This window comes from Prionailurus bengalensis, chromosome B3, assembly GCF_016509475.1.
Source record: "Prionailurus bengalensis isolate Pbe53 chromosome B3, Fcat_Pben_1.1_paternal_pri, whole genome shotgun sequence".
Classification (NCBI taxonomy): Eukaryota; Metazoa; Chordata; class Mammalia; order Carnivora; family Felidae; genus Prionailurus; species Prionailurus bengalensis.
In genome coordinates, this window is record NC_057355.1 from 59,054,638 (window position 1) to 59,075,255 (window position 20,618).

Sequence of the window (20,618 nt, forward strand, 5' to 3'; positions counted from 1 at the left end):
TTTTCAACGTTTATTTATTTTTGGGACAGAGAGAGACAGAGCATGAACGGGCGAGGGGCAGAGAGAGAGGGAGACACAGAATCGGAAACAGGCTCCAGGCTCCGAGCCATCAGCCCAGAGCCTGACGCAGGGCTCGAACTCACGGACCGCGAGATCGTGATCTGGCTGAAGTTGGGCGCTTAACCGACTGCGCCACCCAGGCGCCCCGAGAATAATTTTTTAACAGACACAAGTATTAACCATTAGAAGATATTTGCAGTATAATTGGGGTGGCTGGGTGGCCTAGTCGGTTAAGCATCTGGCTTCAGCTTAGGTCACGATCTCGTGGTTTGTGAGTTCCAGCCCCGGTCAAGCTCTGTGCTGACAGCTCAGAGCCTGGAGCCTGCTTCGGATTCTGTGTCTCCCTCTCTCTCTGCCCCTCCTCCACTCGTGCTCTCTCTCTCTCTCTCAAATACACATTTTAAAAAATTACAACAAATAAAAAGAAGATATTTGCAGTATGAATAACCAACAAAGGATGGGTATCTAGAACACAAACATAACCCTATGAATCAATAAGAGAGAAACAGCACAATGAAAAATATGGGCAAACACCTGAATAGACATTTCATAGAAGAAAATTAAGTGGCCAGTAAACTTAGAAAAATATTCTCAACCATGGGGATAATTAGGGAAATGCAAACTAAAACTACAAGATACCATTATGTACCCACTTTACTGATAAAAGTTGAGTTAGCAAAGACATATAGTAATGGGAACTCCCACTTGGAGTGGGAATGTAAATTGGCAGTCACTTTGACCAACAATTCAGCACTCGTTACTTGAAGATGTGCATACCCTATGTTAGCATTTATTAGATATATACCTTGAGAAACTCTTGTTGCTGTTTACCCTTATACTTTGTACAATGTTTATGGCGACATTGTTACTAAAGTAACAGCAACAACCAAAAACAAAACTAGAAACAACCACTTATTTATCAACAGTAGGTAGGGTATTTAAACTGTTGTAGTTTCATAAAATAGAATACAACATAATTTTGAATTTTGAAAAAGATAAGGAATACATACAGCATGATTCCATTAATTTAAAGTACAAAAAACAGGCATTATGAAACTTCCTTTTTAGGGATACATTTATATGTAGTATATAGAAAGAACTAAATAGTACATTTGTTGAAAATATAGCTATGAATTATTTTCAAAAAGTAAAAAACCAGATACAAAATGTAGGATAATGATTACCCCAGAGCCAAGAGAGGCACACAGGGGGCCTTAAAAGGTTTTGATGCTATTCTATTTCCAAAACTAGATGGTCAATTAGTGGGAGGTTTTTTTTTATTATTCTCTAAATTACGCATATGTTATATACACTCTCTTGTGTGTATTTTATAATTTAATTTTTAAAAATAATCAAGAAAGTAAGTCAACTTAGGAGGATTTTTTTTTTTTAACGTTTATTTATTTTTGAGACAGAGAGAGACAGAGCATGAACGGGGGAGGATCAGAGAGAGAGAGGGAGACACAGAATCTGAAACAGGCTCCAGGCTCTGAGCTGTCAGCACGGAGCCCGACGCAGGGCTCGAACTCACGGACCGCGAGATCATGACCCCAGCCGAAGTCGGCCGCTTAACCAACTGAGCCACCCGGGCGCCCCAGGAGGATTTTATCTAAAGTAGTTAAACAGATACTTGGCATTAAGTAAATCACATTTACTCATCTGAAAAATAAGTTTGTCCAGAGCATCTTTTCCTTGGAAATACTTGGTAATCCAGTATTACTAACTTTTTCTTCTCCTGTATCATAACTACATTATACAACTGTGCAATGATATCGCCACTGCTATTTTAAAAGTCAGTTAGTCACAGAAAAGTGCAAGGTGTTCTCCTTTTAAGGTTCTCACCTCAGTGAATCCTAACATACTGACTTTACCTTCTACTTTACCTTCTACTTCATATTTTGTTACTAGCAGTCTCATTTGTAGCCTGGGATAAAACAATATAGCCCTAATCACACCTCTCAGTGAATAACATTCAGAATCTCTTTCTAGCAGGGAAGTCTCATATTGGTGTTTTATGATTCATACTCATAGAAGGTTTTAATTATAATCTGAGTTCTACATAGAAGGATTGTTCAAATTATTCAGTACAGAATAACCAATTGTCTGGGGAAACTGGGAAAATAAATTTGTGTTATCTATGTTAAGATAAATGCTGGAGAGTTGAGGTAGTATGTTAGAAAAAGTATTAAAGTGAATACTTATAGATAGTGGAAAATGTGTATACACCTGTGGTCTATCCTTTGAAAAAAATATTCATTTTTTCTTTCTCTTTTTTAAAAAACAGCTTTACTTTATTGTGGTATAACATACATTCCATAAAATCTGCCCATTATTAGTGTACTGTTCACTAATTTCTAGTATATTTATATAACTCTGCCACCATCACCACAAAAAAAACATTTTTAAGAAATATATTTTCCAAATTCAGATTAGAATTTTAATTCATTCCTAGTCATCTTTTATTATCTCCAACGTAAGTGTAACTTTTCTTTAGAATTTTCTCCTTCTATTTTGGTAAATACTGACCTTCCCTTTCTCCGAATTCTATAGTACTTGTCTATCCCCAAGGACAGACTTCAGATACCAATGATCTAGAACTCTATATATGACTTAATGGATAGGAGCTAGGCCCCATTTTATCCCTCAAACTCTTTGTCATACTAATTGAAATTCTCTACCACTGTGTCTAAAATCCTATCATTAGAAAACTTTACTGCTTGGGCACCTGGGTGGCCTAGTCAGTTAAGCATCAGACTCTTGATTTCAGCTCAGGTCATGATCTCATGGTTTGTGAGTTGGAACCCAAAGTCAGGCTCTGTTCCAACAGCATGGAGCCTGTTTGGGATTCTCCCTCCCTCCCTTCCTCTCTAAATAAATAAATAAATAAATAAATAAATAAATAAATAAAAACATTTAAAAAAAGAATTACTTTTTAAAAAAGGAAATATTTACTTCTTGAATATGGACTATATATTAGCTAGTAAGTAGTACCATGTCAATGTTAAATTTTCTGAATATGATAATTTAGTACTGTGTTTATGTAAAAGAGTACCTTGGGGGCACCTGGCTGTCTTAGTTAGAGTATGTGACTCTTGGTCTCGGGATTGTGAGTTCAAGCCCCACATTGGGCAAAGAGCTTACTTTAAAAAAAAAAAAAAAAAAGAGAGTGTCTTGGTTTGTAGGAGATACTTGCTGAAGTATTTAGGAATAAGAGTCCTAATGCCTGTAACTTAATCTGAAGTTGCTCAGCAATAATAACATTAGCCATACTATACACTATACACCCAAAATCATATGGGATGGATGTGAGGGAGAGTGAATAAGAAAATGTGGCAAAATACTAATAATTGATAAATCTGGGTGGAGAATATAGGAGAGTTTATCATACAAATGTGCAGTTTTTCTATAAGTTTGAATTTTTCTTTTTTTAAAAATTTTTTTAATGTTTATTTTTGAGAGAGAGAGAGAGAGAGAGAGTGTGTGTGTGTGTGTGTGTGTGTGTCTGCGCAAGTGGGGGAGGGGGAGAAAGAGAGGGGGACAGAGGATCCAAAGTGGACTCCATACTGACAGCAGGAGCCTAATGTGGGGCTCGAACTCACAAACTGTGAGATCATGATCTGAGCCGAAGTCAGACATTCAACCAACTGAACCACCCAGGTGCCCCCCATGAATTTTTCTTAAAAAAATTTTTTTTAATGTTTATTTATTTTTGACAGAGAGAGAGAGAGAGAGAGAGAGAGAGAGAGAGAGAGAGAAAGAGAGCATGAGCGGGGGAGGGGCAGAGAGAGAGGGGGACACAGAATCCAAAGCAGGCCTCCAGGCTCTGAGCTGTCAGCACAGAGCCTGACACGGGCTGGAACCCACAGACCACGAGATCATGACCTGAGCCAAAGTTGGACGCTCAACCGACTGAGCCACCCAGGCGCCCCCCACCACTCGCCATGAATTTTTCTAAATAAAGATGAAAAAAAGTTTCGTTAGTTCAATAGTTCTCTGTCCTAGCTGACATTAAAATCACCTGAGAGCTTTTATTTTTATTTACTTTTTTTTAAACTTTTTTTTTAACATTTATTTATTTTTGAGACAGACAGAGACAGAGCATGAGCAGGGGAGGGTCAGAGAGAGAGGGAGACACAGAATCCGAAACGGGCTCCAGGCTTTGAGCTGTCAGCCCAGAGCCCGATGCGGGGCCGGAACTCACCGACCGCGAGATCATGACCTGACCCAAAGTCAGACGCCCAACCGACTGAGCCATCCAGGCGCCCCTTTATTTACATTTTTAAAAGATTTTATCTTTAAGTAATCTCTACAGCCAATGTGGGTCTTGAACTTACAACCCTGAAATCAAGAGTCATACACTCCATCAACTGAGCCAGCCAGGTGCTCTTTATCTGAGATCTTTTAGACCTATAAATGCCCAGACTCCACCTGCTAGAGATTTTTATTTAGTTGGTCTTGGGTGGGGTCCAAGCTTCTGAATTTAAGTCTCCTTAAATGAACTTTTTTTTTTTTTAATTTAAATTCAAGTTAGTTAACATACAGTATAGTCTTAGCTTCAGGGATAGAACCCAGCGATGTATCTCTTACATATGACACCCAGTGCTCATCCCCAAAAGTGCCCTCCTTAATGCCCATCACACATTCAACCCATCCCTCCATCCACCTCCCCTCTATCAACCCTCAGTTTGTTCTCTGTATTTGAGAGTCTCTTATGGTTTGCCTCCCTGTTTTTATCTTATTTTTCCTTCCCTTCCCCTATATTCATCTGTTGATTTCTCAAATTCCACATATGAGTGAAATATATGATATCTGTCTTTCTCTGACTATTTTGCTTAGCATAATACCCTCTGGTCCCATCCATGTTGTTGCAAATGGCAAGATCTCATTCTTTTTCATCGCTGAGTACTATTCCATTGTGTGTGTCTGTGTGTGTATTTATCACATCTGCTTTATCCATTCATCAGTTAAGGGACATTTGGGCTCTTTCCATAATTTGGCTATTGTTGATAGCACTGCTATAAACATTGGGGTTCATGCTTCAAAAAATCTAGTGAGGTTTCAGGCACAAAACAAGTCCTTATTACATTCTGATTGAAAGGGACTTATTTGTTTAAAGTAATTTCTTAAAAATAACCATCATAATGTCATGACTGTTTACCCAAATCAGCAGCTATAATATGATTATATTGTATATGTATTGCCAACACTGCAGGAATATTACCTATGGCATGTGTGTGTCCTTCCCAGTGTGATTGATAAAACAGGGGGCTTTTATCCTGCCAAAGAGCTGTGCTAATTGTAATTTTAAAGGGCCAGTACTGCAGGTCCTAAATAACCTCCCTCCCCCCGCAAAAAAAGCCTTTTAGATATAGAGGATGGAGCCCAGTTAGATGGGACTTCAAAGGAAAAGAAGGGATGGTTCATCAAGAGTACTGCTGAGATGAGTGATGCTAAGAGCTTTAGACTTAGAAGGAACACACTGGAGGATGAATATACTAGAGAAAATAAGATTAAAAGTATTAATATTTAAATTATAGGCAGGAATGATGAGGGGAGTCTGGCGGGTTCAGTCATTTGAGCGTCCAACTCTTGATTTTGGCTCTGGTCATGATCTCATGGTTTGTGGGATCAGACCCCGCATCGGGATCCATGCTGTTAATGCAGAGCCTGATTAGGATTCATCCTTAGATGAACCTCTTTTTTTTCTCTCTCCTCTCTTTCTGCTCCTTCTCCCACTTGCTCGCTCTCTCTCAAAATAAGTAAATAAACATTAAAAAATCATAATAAATAAATAAATTATAGGCAGGAATGATGAAAAGGACATAGTCAAAAGTACTCTGAAATACTTAAATGTATTTGAGTATGGAACAAGTACTCCCGAAGGTAGATTAAAGCAAGAAAAAGAGACCAAGAGAGTCAGGCTCATTGGACCAAAAACTATCTTGAGAGAATTCGAGACAAGATTATAAACTAGCCCAGACCGTTTCCTATTTTTTCTATAAATTTCTGGAGCAGTTTTTTAAAAACTACAGTAACAAGTTCTAGAAAAGAACTGTATTGCAAATTGTATATTAAAAGATAATTAAATAGGAAGAAGAGTACACATCTGAAAATGTATCTACTAAGAGTCTTGTGCTGAGAATAATGACAGCATAATAGAATTTCTGGGCATGTTTGAAAAGGGTTCCCAAGCATCAAAACTCAAGTTGCGATTTGCTCCAGTAACAACAGTGTGATGATCATTCTCGTGAAGAGTGGCTCCTGTCATAGAAGACCCCAGAGAATTAGAATGACATCTTGAAAAGCTCCAGTGAAATCCACGTAAGACACTGAGAATGGAATTTAGTTTGTGAATCTTTCCTTCATTATTCCAGAGTTCCCCATAAATTGGGAAGAGAAACCAGTGAGACTGGTAAACTATTTCAATACCTCTTTAATAACGCTCTGAATTTACACAATAGTATGAGTAATTACTGTGGATGTAAGATATGCAATGGTTCTTTATTCTCTCCACCATCATTAAGGCAAGGACAGAAGTAGGGATAAAGTTTCTCCATGAAAGTGCTACTGAAGGTGTAAATGTGGGTCATGGTTTTAGCATTGTAGAAAGACACCTGTCCTCCTTCATAATCCAGGTATATTCCCACCTTGTTGAGGTTGTTAGTCAGTTTCAGACTGCATGAAGGCAAATCTAGAGCCTTTAGATCAGTTTGGTTCCTTAGTCTTAAAAGCCAGAATCCTTGCTCAGGAGTTAGAGGACAGCTGCCCTTCCGAATGATGGATTCTCTGACGACTCCAACTGTCCACTTTGTCTTCTTTGACACATCCACTTCCCAGTACCACTTCCCAGATGTGAAGCCTTTTGAGCCCAGCACAGCCACACTTGAGTCAAACCTCTCTGGATCATCAGGCATTACCTGCTTAATGTCATCATGCCACACACTGGTTTGATTTTTGGAGAGCATCAGATTTGGGTGAGCTGTTTTAGGGTCCAGAGTTAATGGAGATAGGCCTAGTAAGAAAATAAAGCAGGGATAGGGAGAAAATGGATGAATATAAATTCCCCAAGTAAAAGACAGTATTTACACAGACACCAGTAATTTATCTTCCCATGTACATATACTTGTAGGCAGGTAATCACTTAAATACTTTTTATTGTTTTATACCCATGTGGCTGTATTCTAGATATCTTTTAATTTGTGGTAAAAATATGACTTTACTCTGAACCAATTTATGCTGTAACAAAGAAAACAATACAAATAATATTAATATGTTCGACCAAATGTAAGAAAATACAAATGCTGATGGGATAAAAATTAGGTAAGTTTGTCCTGGGAGAACTTTCTAAGGACAAAAAACATTTCAGTTATGATATAACATCTGTGAGATGTATTCTGGATGCATTGAGTAAACAAAGGCAAGAAAGGAATAAAAATAGTAGCTTATGTGGGAGGGAGGGAAGGTAAGGGCTTGCCTGTTACAGGCAGGTAAGTCTGAGCTAACTGGTAAGGGTTTAGAGGACAGTGGTGAGAAGTTTACATTTGGCTTAATAATAGATAATGGGACTTTTGAGATGTGGAGTGGTTTATGCCACTGCTATTCAGAGTGTTTGGTTACCAGTCTGGGACAAAATAGTACAGAAATTAAGAGTTAAGCTCTTAGAAATTTTCATAGCAATCTGACAGTAATTTTATGTCAGTTGAATCTAATAATTAAACAACCAGTCTTGTACTTCGTAATTTTCTTAAATTCCACTTTTCCAGGTAATTAATTTATACTCTGTTCCACAAACACATCAGTCTATGACAGGTTGAGATTTTAAAACCTGGTTCTTGGGGCACCTGGGGCACCTGGCTCAATCGATTGAGTTTCCAACTTCGGCTAAGGTTGTGATCTGGCATTTTGTGATTTTGAGCCCTGGACTCGTTGCTGTCAGTGCTGAAGCTGTCAGCGCAGAGCCCACTTCAGATCCTCTGTTCCCCATCCTCGTGCTCCCTCCTCCACTTGCTCTCTCTCTCTCTCTCTCTCTCTCTCAAAAATAAATACACATTAAAAAAACTGGTCCTCATCACAGGCCACTTGATAAGCATTGGTTTAGACAAGTAAGTGGACAGCAGTATAAAAAGGAATTTCTAAATGAAGAGATGTTGGAAGCATGTCAGCAAGAAAACACAAATTTTAGTTGTAAGATAATCAAACCTTGGCACAAAATTTGATAAAGGAAACATAACGACAATATGTTCACATAAAGGACACAGATATATACATACATACACTTGTTGTTAATGGATTTATTGATCCTTGGAAGTGAGATCAATCCAGTCCAGCTCTCTCTTCCCAGAAAAGCCAGAGTCCTATTTTTTATCATCCCAAGGATTTCTCTTCCAACAAGGGACTTTGTAGAATCCTGACTTTTTTCATATAGGCTGAATCTTCCCTCCCTCCCATATCCCCATTTACCTTAAGTTGTTGCTCTTTCCAATGCAAGGACTGGATTTCTTTGGAAGTATCATCCAGACTTCTTACCAACCTTTTTAGAACCTAGTCTGCTTTTGTCATCAAGCCTCTGACACCTCCAGCTAACTCAACCTGCCATAGCTCTGAAGATTCCTAGGAGTCAGCTTTGCCTTCCCTCTTTTCTTCTCATACCATATTCAACCAAACAGTAAATTCTGTGTCAGCTCCACCTTTAAAATGTAATCTGAGCCTACTCATAATATAGAGACAGATGATTTCTTAAATACTGCTGGCCTGGAACTATTTGCAATAGCTTTTTAACTGTCCTGTCTCCACTCTTGCCCATCCGCAACCTATTCTGCCATAATATGAATGAGATCATCCAGTTCTCCTACTCAACTCTTACACTTTCCACCACTCCCAAGATAAAATCCAGAGTCCTTACAGAGCAAATAGGACCTACATGATTTACCTACCTCTGTGACCTCATCTCCTAATACACATCTCCCTTATTTACTTTGATCCAATCACTTTTGCTTTTGGCTGTTCCTTGAATGTATCAAACTCATTCAGATTTTAGGGCCTTTACACTTTCTTTCCTTGTCCTAAAACACTCTTTCCCCATGTGGTTCACTCCTTCACCTTATTCCAGCCTTTGTTAATGCAAGTTCAGTAAGATGTTAGTGATAGAATCTAGGTAGGTATAGTGATGTTCACTATAAAATTCTTTAAGCTTTTCTGTATGTTTGGAAATATCCACAGTGAAACATAGGGAGGGGGAGTTACCTCTTCAAAGAGGTTTTTTTCTGGCCCTTCTGTCTAAAATAGCATGTTCATCTATTCATCACTGTCTGTACCCTATCTTACTTTTTGCTCATAAATACTTACTGAATGTACCTTACTTGACTTTCTTGACAATGGTTATCACTGTGTGACATTACTTACTGTTAGCATTGTCCATTTCCTCCATTAGACTGTAATCTCTGACAGGATGGGACTTCATCTGTTTTATTTCCTTACATACCTTCAAAATTGGGAACTGTTCCTGGGTATTCAAGTAACTATTTGTTAAATAAATAAACTTCAAAGTTCCATTTGAATCCTTGACATTAACTAATTCCACCACGTTTCATATTCCTGTTATCCTTGGCCAAAACCCATAATGTAGACCCATTCAATGATTTACCCTCCATGTACTCTTATCCCCATTATTCTGTTCTTTGCTTCCTGTACCTTCACCCATCCTCCCATTGCTCCTACCAAACCCTTTCCACTTTGCCCTTCAGAACTCCCTCCCTAAGTAACTCTCCAGTATCCCCACTCTACAGAATTCTCTTATCACCTCCTTACTTTAACAGAAACCTATTTCTTCTCCAAAAAATACAACTTGAAAAGTCCATGAAACTATTAGTTTTCTAAATTCAGAGCCAGAGATCCAGGAGCCACCACCCCCACTTCTAGACCCTTACTCTAATCCTTATCCTCATGTAAAAATCACTCTTCTTTGAGGCTCTTGTCATTACGTCTCATATTACTCTCTATCTCTATTTGATGTTGTTATGTACAGACTTCCTGATTATATTCTCTGCGCTTTGGATTAGCTGTACACCACTATCCCAACTCCAGCTCATCATCTCAAGGGATTTCACTATCCTTTGGATATAGCCATTTTTCCATTCTTGTACGTCCTTGGCTTTACTGCTAGTGATTTCTGACTCCATTCTCTAAAATCTTAAACTCAGATATCCCATTCTCTTATATTTTATTTTCTCACTCTCATCTCCCCCTACAACCATTACTTGACTTCATTAACAACTCTAGTGCCTCATTTCTCCTTACTATCCTGATCTGTCTGCCTTCTGGCTTAAAATCCTTCCCTAAACTGCTTAGTATTGGCAGCTTTATTGCCAATAACCTTATCATTTTTAACCTTGTGTCTGCAGCATTTGTCACGTAACTCTCCAACTCTGGATCTATCCAGCTGTCAAAATTCAAATGCCAATTCCTGACCACTGCTGGAGGAAAATCACAAAATTGTACATGTGTAGATATTATTACAGATTCATTATTTCCACTCTGTGCTCGACCATCACCCCTACTGTATTTCCTAAATCAAACTCTCTCCAGTTTCTCACAGCAATTTCAGACTTTTGGCTCTCTCCTCAAACATCTGTTCCTTCCTCACTGCCAGCAGATGACTTCTTCTCCTGCTTCATAGAGAAATTATAGTACATCTTATAGGGATCCCTCATTTCGTCCCATGTCTACTGCAAGTTCCATCTGATGAAAATTGTTTGCCTTTACTATTTTATCTCCTCTCCATTTTCAGAGGAAACTGAGGAAAGTCAGTACTTCTCTTTCTAGATCTCACTCACTCTTCCCTACTACCACCAGTTATCCACAGTCTTATACCATTGGTTTCTGCCTTTCTTTAGGCTGTTTTCCCTCAGTCTGTTTTAGAAAGCCCTCTTTTGGGGTGCCTGGGTGGCTCAGTCAGTTAAGCGTCCAGCTTTGGCTCAGGTCATGATCTCACAGTTGGTGGGTTCAAGCCCCATGTTGGGCTCTGTGCTGATAGCCCAGTGCCTGGAGCCTGCTTTAGATTCTGTGTCTTCCTCTCTCTCTGACCCTCCCCTGCTCTCACTCTGTTACTGTGTCTCTCAAAAATAAATAAACATTAAAAAAATTTTTTTTATAAATGTCCTCTTTTGGGGTGCCTGGCTGATTCAGTCAGAAGAGCATGCAATTCTTGATCTCAGGGTCATGGGTTCAAGCCTCATGTTGGGTGTAGAGATTACTTAAAATAAATAATTTTTTTAAAGTCCTCTTTTAACTCTGCTGCCATGTTCACATCCTCCCTTCTTTGTGAACATTTGCAAGTGAGTGATCTATTCCCTTCACTACTGCCTCATTCCAAATCCCTCCTGAACCCTTCACAGTATAACCCATTCCACCCTTTTATTTACTTATTTTTTTAAGTTTCAGGTTATTTCTTTTTCTTTCTTCCCTTTTTTTTGTTTTATTTATTTCTTTTTGAGAGAGAGAGAGAGAGCACGTGCATAAGTTGGGGAGGGGCAGAGAAAGAGGAGACAGAGAATCCCAAGCAGGCTCCCCGCTGTCAGTGCAGAGCCCAATGCAGGGCTCAAATTCATGAACCATGAGATCATGACCTAAGCCAAAGTTAAGAGTCAGAGGCTTAACTGACTGAGCCACCCAGGCACCCCCGCTCCAAATTCCACTCATTTAAAATTGCCCTTATTGGAAGATAACAACACACACCAGTAAACTTACAGTCCCAGCAGCCAAACCTTGTAACTGGCAGTACAGAGAATGCCCTGTCAATCAGCGTGTCTATAGCCCCAGAAGACATCTAGCCTGACTGCAGGCCCCACCCACCAACAAAAGCCTCTCAGGGGACAAGGCAGGGAGAGCACCCTAAAATTCAGTGCAACCACAGCCCTGGCAAACAGGCTGAAGGCAGGCATCTGATCTGACTGCTGACACTGCCCAACTACAAGCCCATGATGGCCCCAGACTGTCCTCTTAACATCACAGGGGCCAAACCCAGCCCACAATGGGCAAAGTGGGCCTATGAAGACAACTGAACTGAAAGCAAATGAGGCTCAGCCACAATAATGGGGTACACCCCCATAGGAGACACCCCTGAAGCTCCTGCTTCTGGTAAACAGGGGATATTGTGCTACAGCCACCACAGGACTTCTAAGAAGACCTCTACTTTCAAGATCAGGAGACATAACTGACTTTACTAATACATAGAAACAAACACAGAAAGTTAGACAAAATGAGGAGACAGAGGAATGTGTCCCAAATGAAAGAATAGGACAGGGGTGCCTGGCTGGCTCATTCAGAAGAATGTACAATTCTTCATCTTGGAGTCATGAGCTCAAGCTCTGTGTTGGGTGTGGAGATTACTTAAATAAATAAAACTTAAAAAGAAAAAAGGAGAAGAAGAAAGAACAGGACAAAATCACCACAAAAGAGCTAAATTAAATGGAGATAAAGAATATGCCTGGCAAAGAATTCAAAGTGATGGTCATAAGATACTCATTGGACTTAAGAGTGGAGAATCTCAGTGAGACTTTCAACAAAGACATAGAAAATATAAAAAATCAGAGATGAAGAACTCAATAACTGAAATTTAAAAATACACCAGTGGGGAGACGCCTGGGTGGCTCAGTCAGTTAAGCATCTGACTTCAGCTCAGGTCATCATCTCATGGTTTGTGTGTTGGGGCCCCACATTGGGCTCTGTGCTGACAGGGAGGAGCCTGCTTGGAATTTTCTCTCTCTCTCCCTTTGGGCTCTGTTTTGCAGTGCAGAGCCTGCTTGGGATTCTTTCTCCCCCTCTCTCTCTATCCTTCCCTCACACTGTCTCTGTCTCTCTGAAAAATAAACTTAAAAAATACAAAACATAAAGACAAATAAACAAATTAACCCGCATTTACCTTTGAAACCCTTCGTGGCTGGTGTGAGGGAAACAAGGGGAGGGTTATTGTGTAGGACGACTTTCACTATCACTAACAGAATCACTGCTATCTATTGGCTCAATGGAGTCTTTCTTTTCGTGCAACTCTAACAAGGAACCTATCCAATAACACTTGCTTTTGCCTCCTTTTGAGGATTTCATGGAAATGTGGCATTGCACTGACAATTGCTCACAATCCCACAGAGAGAGAGACACAGGAGAGAGAGAGAAACCATTGGTTTAGTTATGATCATGTGACATTTGGTGTCACGTACTACTCATATTGCAAGACATCACTTGTTTATCAAGTTAAAATTTATTAGAAATGTTTGCTTGTCTTGCAGAATACTCACTGAACAAGTTACTTGCAATCCAAGGTTTTACTGTACTAATTAGGGCCACAGAAGAGTTCCCACAGAAGAAACAGAGACTGGGAGACCCAGGAACCAATAGCTATGACCCTCTGATACCTGGAGAGAGAGAGGATTGCATTTCCCTCCACATCATGTACTGGATGGGACCTTTGTACAGGCCTGGGTTCAACTTTCTGGAGATAAGCTCTCTGGGTATCAGCACCTTTGTTCCTTGTTCCAAGCTGCAGGGGACATAAATCACTTATTCTTAGACATCCTCCAGGAACTGGAGGAAGGATATTAATACCATATAGAAACACTTACCTATCCAAGAGAGATGTGATATCCTAGAAGAGAAAAGGAGCAATAAAGAAATTAGATGCCTGCTCATCAACTCCAGAAATTTCTTTGGTGATACTGGCCACCACCAGAATTTTATCATCAGTACTGAGATTCTGTGCAGATGTTGCCATTCCAATTCATCCCAACCTCCATATATCTTTTCTGATCGGTATCCTTCATCTAACCCAGGATAAACTGGCCTTATCTTATTCTGATTTTCTAGTGTTGCCTTTTACATGAAACAAGGGGAGAAATTAATAGCTAGGCTATTTCTACCTATACTGCCAAATGGTCTCAGGAGAAAAATAGTGTAGGCTTTCCAGACCCAAAGCCACTTTCTCTTACTCTGACTAAGTAAACTTCTGAGTGCTAAGGTGATAATCAATGACACTTCGGAGGTGAAGCTTCAGATAGTAAATATTGGCAAACACCTTTCAAACAGGTCAATTGAAAGCCAATCTAAGTTTCAACATTCTTATTTTTGAGAAACAAATCTTCAAAATTCTTTATGAAGAAACATTAAAATATTAATAGATACCATTACTAAGGGCATTTATTATCTTTTTTTAGGAGGGTGAAGGCAAAGCTTTCTACTGAGTGTAAGGCAAAAGTAGCCTTCTGCATTTCTCCCAGAAAATCCTAAAAGCACTACGACAGTTCTTTTTTTTCCCCTCCTGGTGGGGAAAAGCTGCTTCTATGTCTTTTCCAACCCTCTTTCCCCTAACTGGTGTACCCATAATTATGTTAATATGGAGTCTTACTTTGAGAAAGTCGAAGGGATCCTGCTGTTCCATCCGTGCCTGGATGCTCACCAACATTTCCTTGGCTAGGAGACACTGTTCCTGAAGCTGGTTCAGATTCAGCTCCATATCCTCATTCAAGGCTTTCCCCTCTTCTCGGAGCTCATTTAAAATGTTCTTTTCTTTGCTGTGCAGGAACTGATGTAGCTTTAGAAACTCCAAGGAGATGTGTTGCTGCAGATGTAGCTTGTTTTCCTGGAAACCTCCATGATCATCACCATGGTAATTACTGAGACTAGCTCTTGGGGATGGGGGCCCACACCATCAATACTCACACAATGCGGGAAATACCATAACAGGAAAATGCATAAAAATGACTCTTGAGTATCATCACTTAACCATACTAATAGGAATCCTTTGGGAGATTTACTTTGTTTTTCTGTCAGTTTAATAGTTTAGGAAGGAAATCATCAAAAGTGGTCTTTAGGTTCCTATTACAGTACTGAGGTGGTAACCAATGCCATATAAGGCTGTGGGGTTAATTAATTAGTTAAACATCCTGCAATGAATGATAGTACTTTCCTACTCAGAAGTACAAACCAGTGTCTACCAAGTGATGCTGTCAGACTGGGGCCATAACGAGGCTGAAAGAACTATTCTTATCTAGAAATCAGAGCTGGGGGGAGGGTGGATGCCACTTCTGCTACCAAGACAACATAGAAGAAGCAGGAGATGGACAATGTCTGAAGCACTGAAATTGATAACTGCTACACTTAACACCCTTTTTCTCAGGTAACTGCAACATCCTGAGCGGTGAACCATCTGACATCCAGGCTTCTCAGATCCTTATCCTCATCATGTCTAGTGATCTCCCCTGTATCTACTCATTCTTTTAATCACACAGGACTTTATCATCCCCAGCCATTTCACTACCTCCAAAATTAACTCTTTAAAAAAAATTTTTTTTAAAGTTTATTTATTTATTTTGAGAGAGAAAGCATGTGCACGATCACGAGCAGGGGAAGGGACAGAGAGAGAGGAGAGAGAGAGAATTCCAAGCAGGCTCCACATGCTGGCAGCACAAAGCCTAATGTGGGGCTTCAGCTCACAAACCATGAGGTCATGACCTGAGCCAAAATCAAGAGTAGACGCTTAACCAACTGAGATACCCAGGAACCCCAAAATTAATTTATTATGCTCACTTAGTCAGATACCTCTATAGAAACAATTATTGGGTATCATTGAAACCTCTTATTCATTGACCCCCTCCATTTCTGTTCATCTTCTCTGCCTCCATGTCCCCTTTTGTCCAGGTTGGATTCTATGGTCCATCATTATAATGGCACACTTAAAATTCACTCTATCCTCTAGCTCACACATCTCCAGTCTTCCTTTTGCCTATTTCACTACTATTCTCACTCTTATTTGTTGGTTTTGTGTCCTCTAACCAAGCTCTGAATATTAGAGTTATTTGATTTTTTTTCCTGGGCTCTTTCCCCTTCTCTTTCTACATTCTCTTTCTAGGTAATCTCCTCTTCTCACACAGATTTAAATCAGTCTGTATGCTGACTTCTTATTTCCATCCTAGACCAACTTCCAAGGTCTAGATTCCTGTATCCAACTACCTATTTGACATTTCCACTCACCCCTCACATCTAATCAGTCACCACATCCAGGTTGTTTTTTTTTTTTTCAATCTCCAAAGTATATGCCAAAGCTGTTTATTTCTATCTCCACTGCTTCTCTTGTCCAAGCCACTCTCACTATTCTCTGGGATTACTGCAGTAGCCTTCTAACCATTATCCTGTCATTGTCTCTCTTCTCACAGCCACTGGACTGATATTTTCAAAATAAGATGAAATCATGTCCTATCTAAACCCTTTAATGCCTTCTCATTATTCATAGGATGAAGTTCAAAATTCCTAATTTATCTCCAAGGGCCCACATAATTGGGCCCATATCCACCTCTTCAATCTCATTTTGCTTACCATGATCTAATTTTATTAGCTTCTCTCTATTTAATATAGCAACTAGTTTCCTATCAGGACTTTTCCATATGTTCTTTGCTCTTCATAGAACATTCTTCTCCAGGCCACTTCCTTCATATTCCTCTCAATCAGTTCCCTTGGCTAAGTTACTTATCCTTCAGTTCTCAATTAAAACAAATTTTTTAATGTTTATTTATTATTGAGAGACAGAGAAAGACAGAGCATGAGCATGGGAGGGGCAGAGAGAGGGGGAAACACAGAATCTGAAGGAGGCTCCAGGCTCTGAGCTGTCAGCACAGAGCCCAACGTGGGGCTCAAACTCACAAATCGTGAGCTCATGACCTGAGCTGAAGTCGGACACTTAACTGACTGAGCCACCCAGGTGCCCCTGGTTCTCAGTTTTTAGTAGGTGATTTCTTCAGAGAATACCCTTTCCATAGCCTAAATTAATTCTTCATGTATATGCTCTTGTAGCACGCTTTGCCTTCATTCATAGTAATTATCACAGTTGTCATTTTGTTGCTATTGATGGGATCACTCAATCCCATTAATCTGTTTCCCACCCTAGTGTAATATAGTATCTAGTATAATGCCTTACCCACTCAATAAATTTTTTTTTAATGAATGAATGTTGACTGTAATAGCTGAACTAGGAACTCTTACAACAGAAACAACATTCTCTGGAGACATTATTTCCATCTATCCTTCTTCTTTCTCTCATTGTGCATATTTCTGTACAATGCCAAATGCCAGAGAATCCCCTCCTCCATAGAATAATTAATGAAGAAACAGAACTCCCAGTTTAGCCCCATAACCCAGGGACTGCTTTGCCAAGTTTCTAACTATTAGTTGTCCTAGATCCCCTGTATATATAAAACAGCAATAGTTTATTTAGTTTGAGGGGAGCTAGGAAAGATCAAATCAGATGATAAAAACCAGCAATCCAAGAGACCTTCAATCAGAGGTAGACTGATGGTAAACTCAAAAGAAAGGTATTTCTTTGGACATAGTAATCCTTAGTGCATTTTTCTGATAAATTCCTTATTTTGCCATATATAAAGAGAAAGACCAGACAGATCACAAACCCAGAACAATCACCTAGGGATGGGGACATAAGAAGGATCAGCATATAATGGGAAAGTTCAGTGTGCTCTCTCTGTTGAAGAACCATTGAGAACTTACTTCACTGCTGTATTTCATTCTATCCTACAGTGTCCATTTTCTAATGCTATAGCCCAGGTGCCATTTAGTGTATCCTTTACACTCACATGGCTGAAGTTACAAGGAAAGTGTTCGAGGTCTATCTCATAGCCCCTCTGCCCTGCTTCTCACCTTGTAAGCAGCAATAGCATCTTTCTGCATATTCTTCAGAGACTGAAGTTCCTTCAGTGTTGTCTCCAGTTGACCCTGGTGGATGGTAAGCTCCTCCTGGGAATACCACACAGACTTAATCCACACTAACTTGGGAGATGAAGGACCATAGGGACATCTCTCCTAAAGCCCCAGAGTGTGAGAAGAAAAAAAAAAAAAAAAAAAAAAAAAAAAGCAAGCTCTTGCTGCAAAAATCTTTCCTTTACCCTGAACTACAATTCCTGTCTCTTCTAAGAATTGTGAAGAATATAACAAGCAGCAGAAAAATTTAGTTTTATGCTCTTATTAGCTTACTGTAGGGGGTTGAAGAAGGTAATAGAACTCTACATCTTCTACTCTAGAAGTTATACTGTTCTCACTGTCTCTACTTTTATGTACATTATTATCACTTAGAGCACTCATTTCCCATTTCTGCCCATTAAAATGCAAATGATTTCCCAATTCAAGCTTTCCTTCACCACACATCCCCTATTTCAGTTTTCTCTAATCTTCTCTGAAATTCTAAATATTTATGAATTTTACAAATGTGATGAAATTTAGCTCTCAATAGTAGAATGTCTTGCTTCTGTTGTTTTATTCATTTTGAACTTGCCTAAATTTCAAGACTTTTATAACAAGAGCAATATCTTGTACATCCACATTCTACCCAGTGTCTAGTAGAGTGCTGTCATTGCAGAGTGTAAGTAAATATTTGATTGGGGGAGGGAGGAGTAGGCTTAGAGCTACTCCACTGTTCTTTCCTATCATCAGCAACTCTAGAGAAAGAACGTTGCAAGATATGTTGTATTTTCTAAGCTTACTAATAATCATCTGAATAGAGGGGTGGGGCTGAAAGAAAGAAGAAAACCTACAAAAGATTTTTCCCAGCTCTCCTAAGGCATTATTCAAGGCCCAGGGCTCACCCACCATGAAGAAAGTGACAGCATCAGAGATCTGCAGGAAATCTTTAGACTGCCCCACAGACAACCGAGCATCTTTGCATTGAAAGCAGATCAGTTTCCCATCTGGCTTACTGAATAGTTTCAGGTTCTCTCCATGCTCTGGGCACTGTGGATGGCCCTTGAGTAAGGGTAGCTTCTTAATCTTCTCTACCAGCTTCTCTAGCACAAGGTTGAATGTACAGTTGCTATATTGACATAGCATCTTACACTCAGGACAGAATGTTTCCTTTGCTTGCTGCTTCCAAAAGTTTTGGATACAAGCCTGGCAGAAGTTGTGGCCACAGCTTAGCATCAATGGATCACGGAACCAATCATTACACAGTGGGCAGTGTAGCTCCTTAGTAATATCTTGTATCTGCACTTGAGAGGGTATCTGGGTGATCAGATCATGCACTTCACCATAGTTGCCTGGGTCGATGTTGGAGGAGGGGCTGGAAGATACCTTTGGGAAAAAAAAAAAAAAACCAGCTAAAATGAATTTATCTTTCTTGCTGCCCATTTCAGCACTCCAGAACAGTGGGCTCCATTCCTTTTTTTTTTTTTTTTTTTTAATGTTTATTTTTGAGAGATAGACAGAGTGTGAGTGGGGGAGGGGCAGAGAGCAAGAGGGAGACACAGAATCTGAAACAGGCTCCAGGCTTTGAGCTGTCTGCAGAACCCAATGCAGGAATGGAACCCACTTGCTGAGCTGTGAGATCATGACCTGAGCCTAAGTCAAACGCTTAACCAACTGAGCCACCCACGTACCCCTAGTGGGCTGTATTCCTAAAGGAGCTGAGAATTGGTACAGCCAGAATAAAAGCACCAGCCTCCTCTTTGAAAGTGATCTGATAAATTCATTAGTTTCAAACATTATCATTTATTCCTACTCCCAGCTCTATTTAAAATATAATAGAGAACTAAGGCAGAAAAATCAAGAGTATTCAACCAAAGAATGTTTCTACTTGTATACCCTTCCACCCACTTTCCCCATGTGTTGCTTAAAAGTTTTACTTTCAATTTCCATTCTACTAGTTACTTCCTTTTTGTTTTGTTTTGTTTTGTTTTGTTTTGTTTTTTACAAGTCATGTACAAAGAACTGGAAGGTCAATCAGATTCCTCAGTGACATAATATCATCAACCATAATATCATCCAGGCCTTTCCCCTCCTTTTTAAAGAACACATTATAGAAATAACATATATACAGAAAAATGCAGAATCATGCATAAAACTCAGTGACTTTTCACAAAATGAGCACATCTGTGTAATCATGGCCCTGATCAGGAAACAGAAAACTACCACCATTTCAGAAGTCCCCCAGAGGCCTGCTTCAAGTACTATCCCTCACCAAGGTTGACCCCTGTCTTGACTTCCAACACTATTCATTAGTTTTTCCTGTTTTTGAATTTTATACAAATACAACCATGTACTATGTACTCTTTTGTTGTTGACTTCTTTTGTCTACCTTACATTTGTGAGATTTATACGTATTGTTCTATGTAATTGTAGTCCATCCATCCTCATGGCTGTATAGTACTACATTGTATGAATATACCATAATTTATTCCTCCATTCTACTATTGATAGACCTTTGGGTAGTTACCAGTTTGAGGCTATTATAAAGAGTGTTGCTGAGAACATTCCTGCTCATATGTAAATATACATATATAGATATACATATATATACATATATTTTTTCTTGTTATATACCTAAGAGTAGGAGTGGGTCATAGGATTGGCATACATTCACCTTAGTAGATACTGCCACACTGTTTTCTAAGTGGCAGTATCGATTTACACGGCCACCAGTGCTGTGAAGACTTAGCATATTCACTTTAGCCATTCTGGTGGGTATGTACCTGTATTACACTGTGGCTTTAATCTATATTTGCCTTATGACTATG

The 20,618-nt window shown here is 39.5% G+C and overlaps 1 protein-coding gene across 4 annotated transcripts in view; it reads right to left on the bottom strand.

Annotated features, from left to right (window-relative positions):
* Positions 1-6,475: 6,475 nt before the first annotated feature.
* Positions 6,476-20,618, bottom strand: part of TRIM69 (tripartite motif containing 69) — a 45,428-nt gene continuing 31,285 nt past the window's right edge. The window contains exons 2-7 of one of the 4 annotated variants that reach the window (XM_043555533.1): positions 18,700-19,176; positions 17,755-17,916; positions 14,456-14,632; positions 13,677-13,699; positions 13,470-13,594; positions 6,476-7,072 (exon numbers count right to left, since the gene is read on the bottom strand). In XM_043555533.1, the coding sequence (XP_043411468.1) occupies positions 6,531-7,072; positions 13,470-13,594; positions 13,677-13,699; positions 14,456-14,632; positions 17,755-17,916; positions 18,700-19,176 (1,506 nt within the window). In that variant the 3' untranslated portion in view covers positions 6,476-6,530. Of the gene's footprint in view, positions 7,073-13,469; positions 13,595-13,676; positions 13,700-14,455; positions 14,690-17,754; positions 17,917-18,699; positions 19,177-20,618 lie in introns of all 4 variants that reach the window. The other 3 variants (XM_043555532.1, XM_043555535.1, XM_043555534.1) reach the window with 3 other exon arrangements.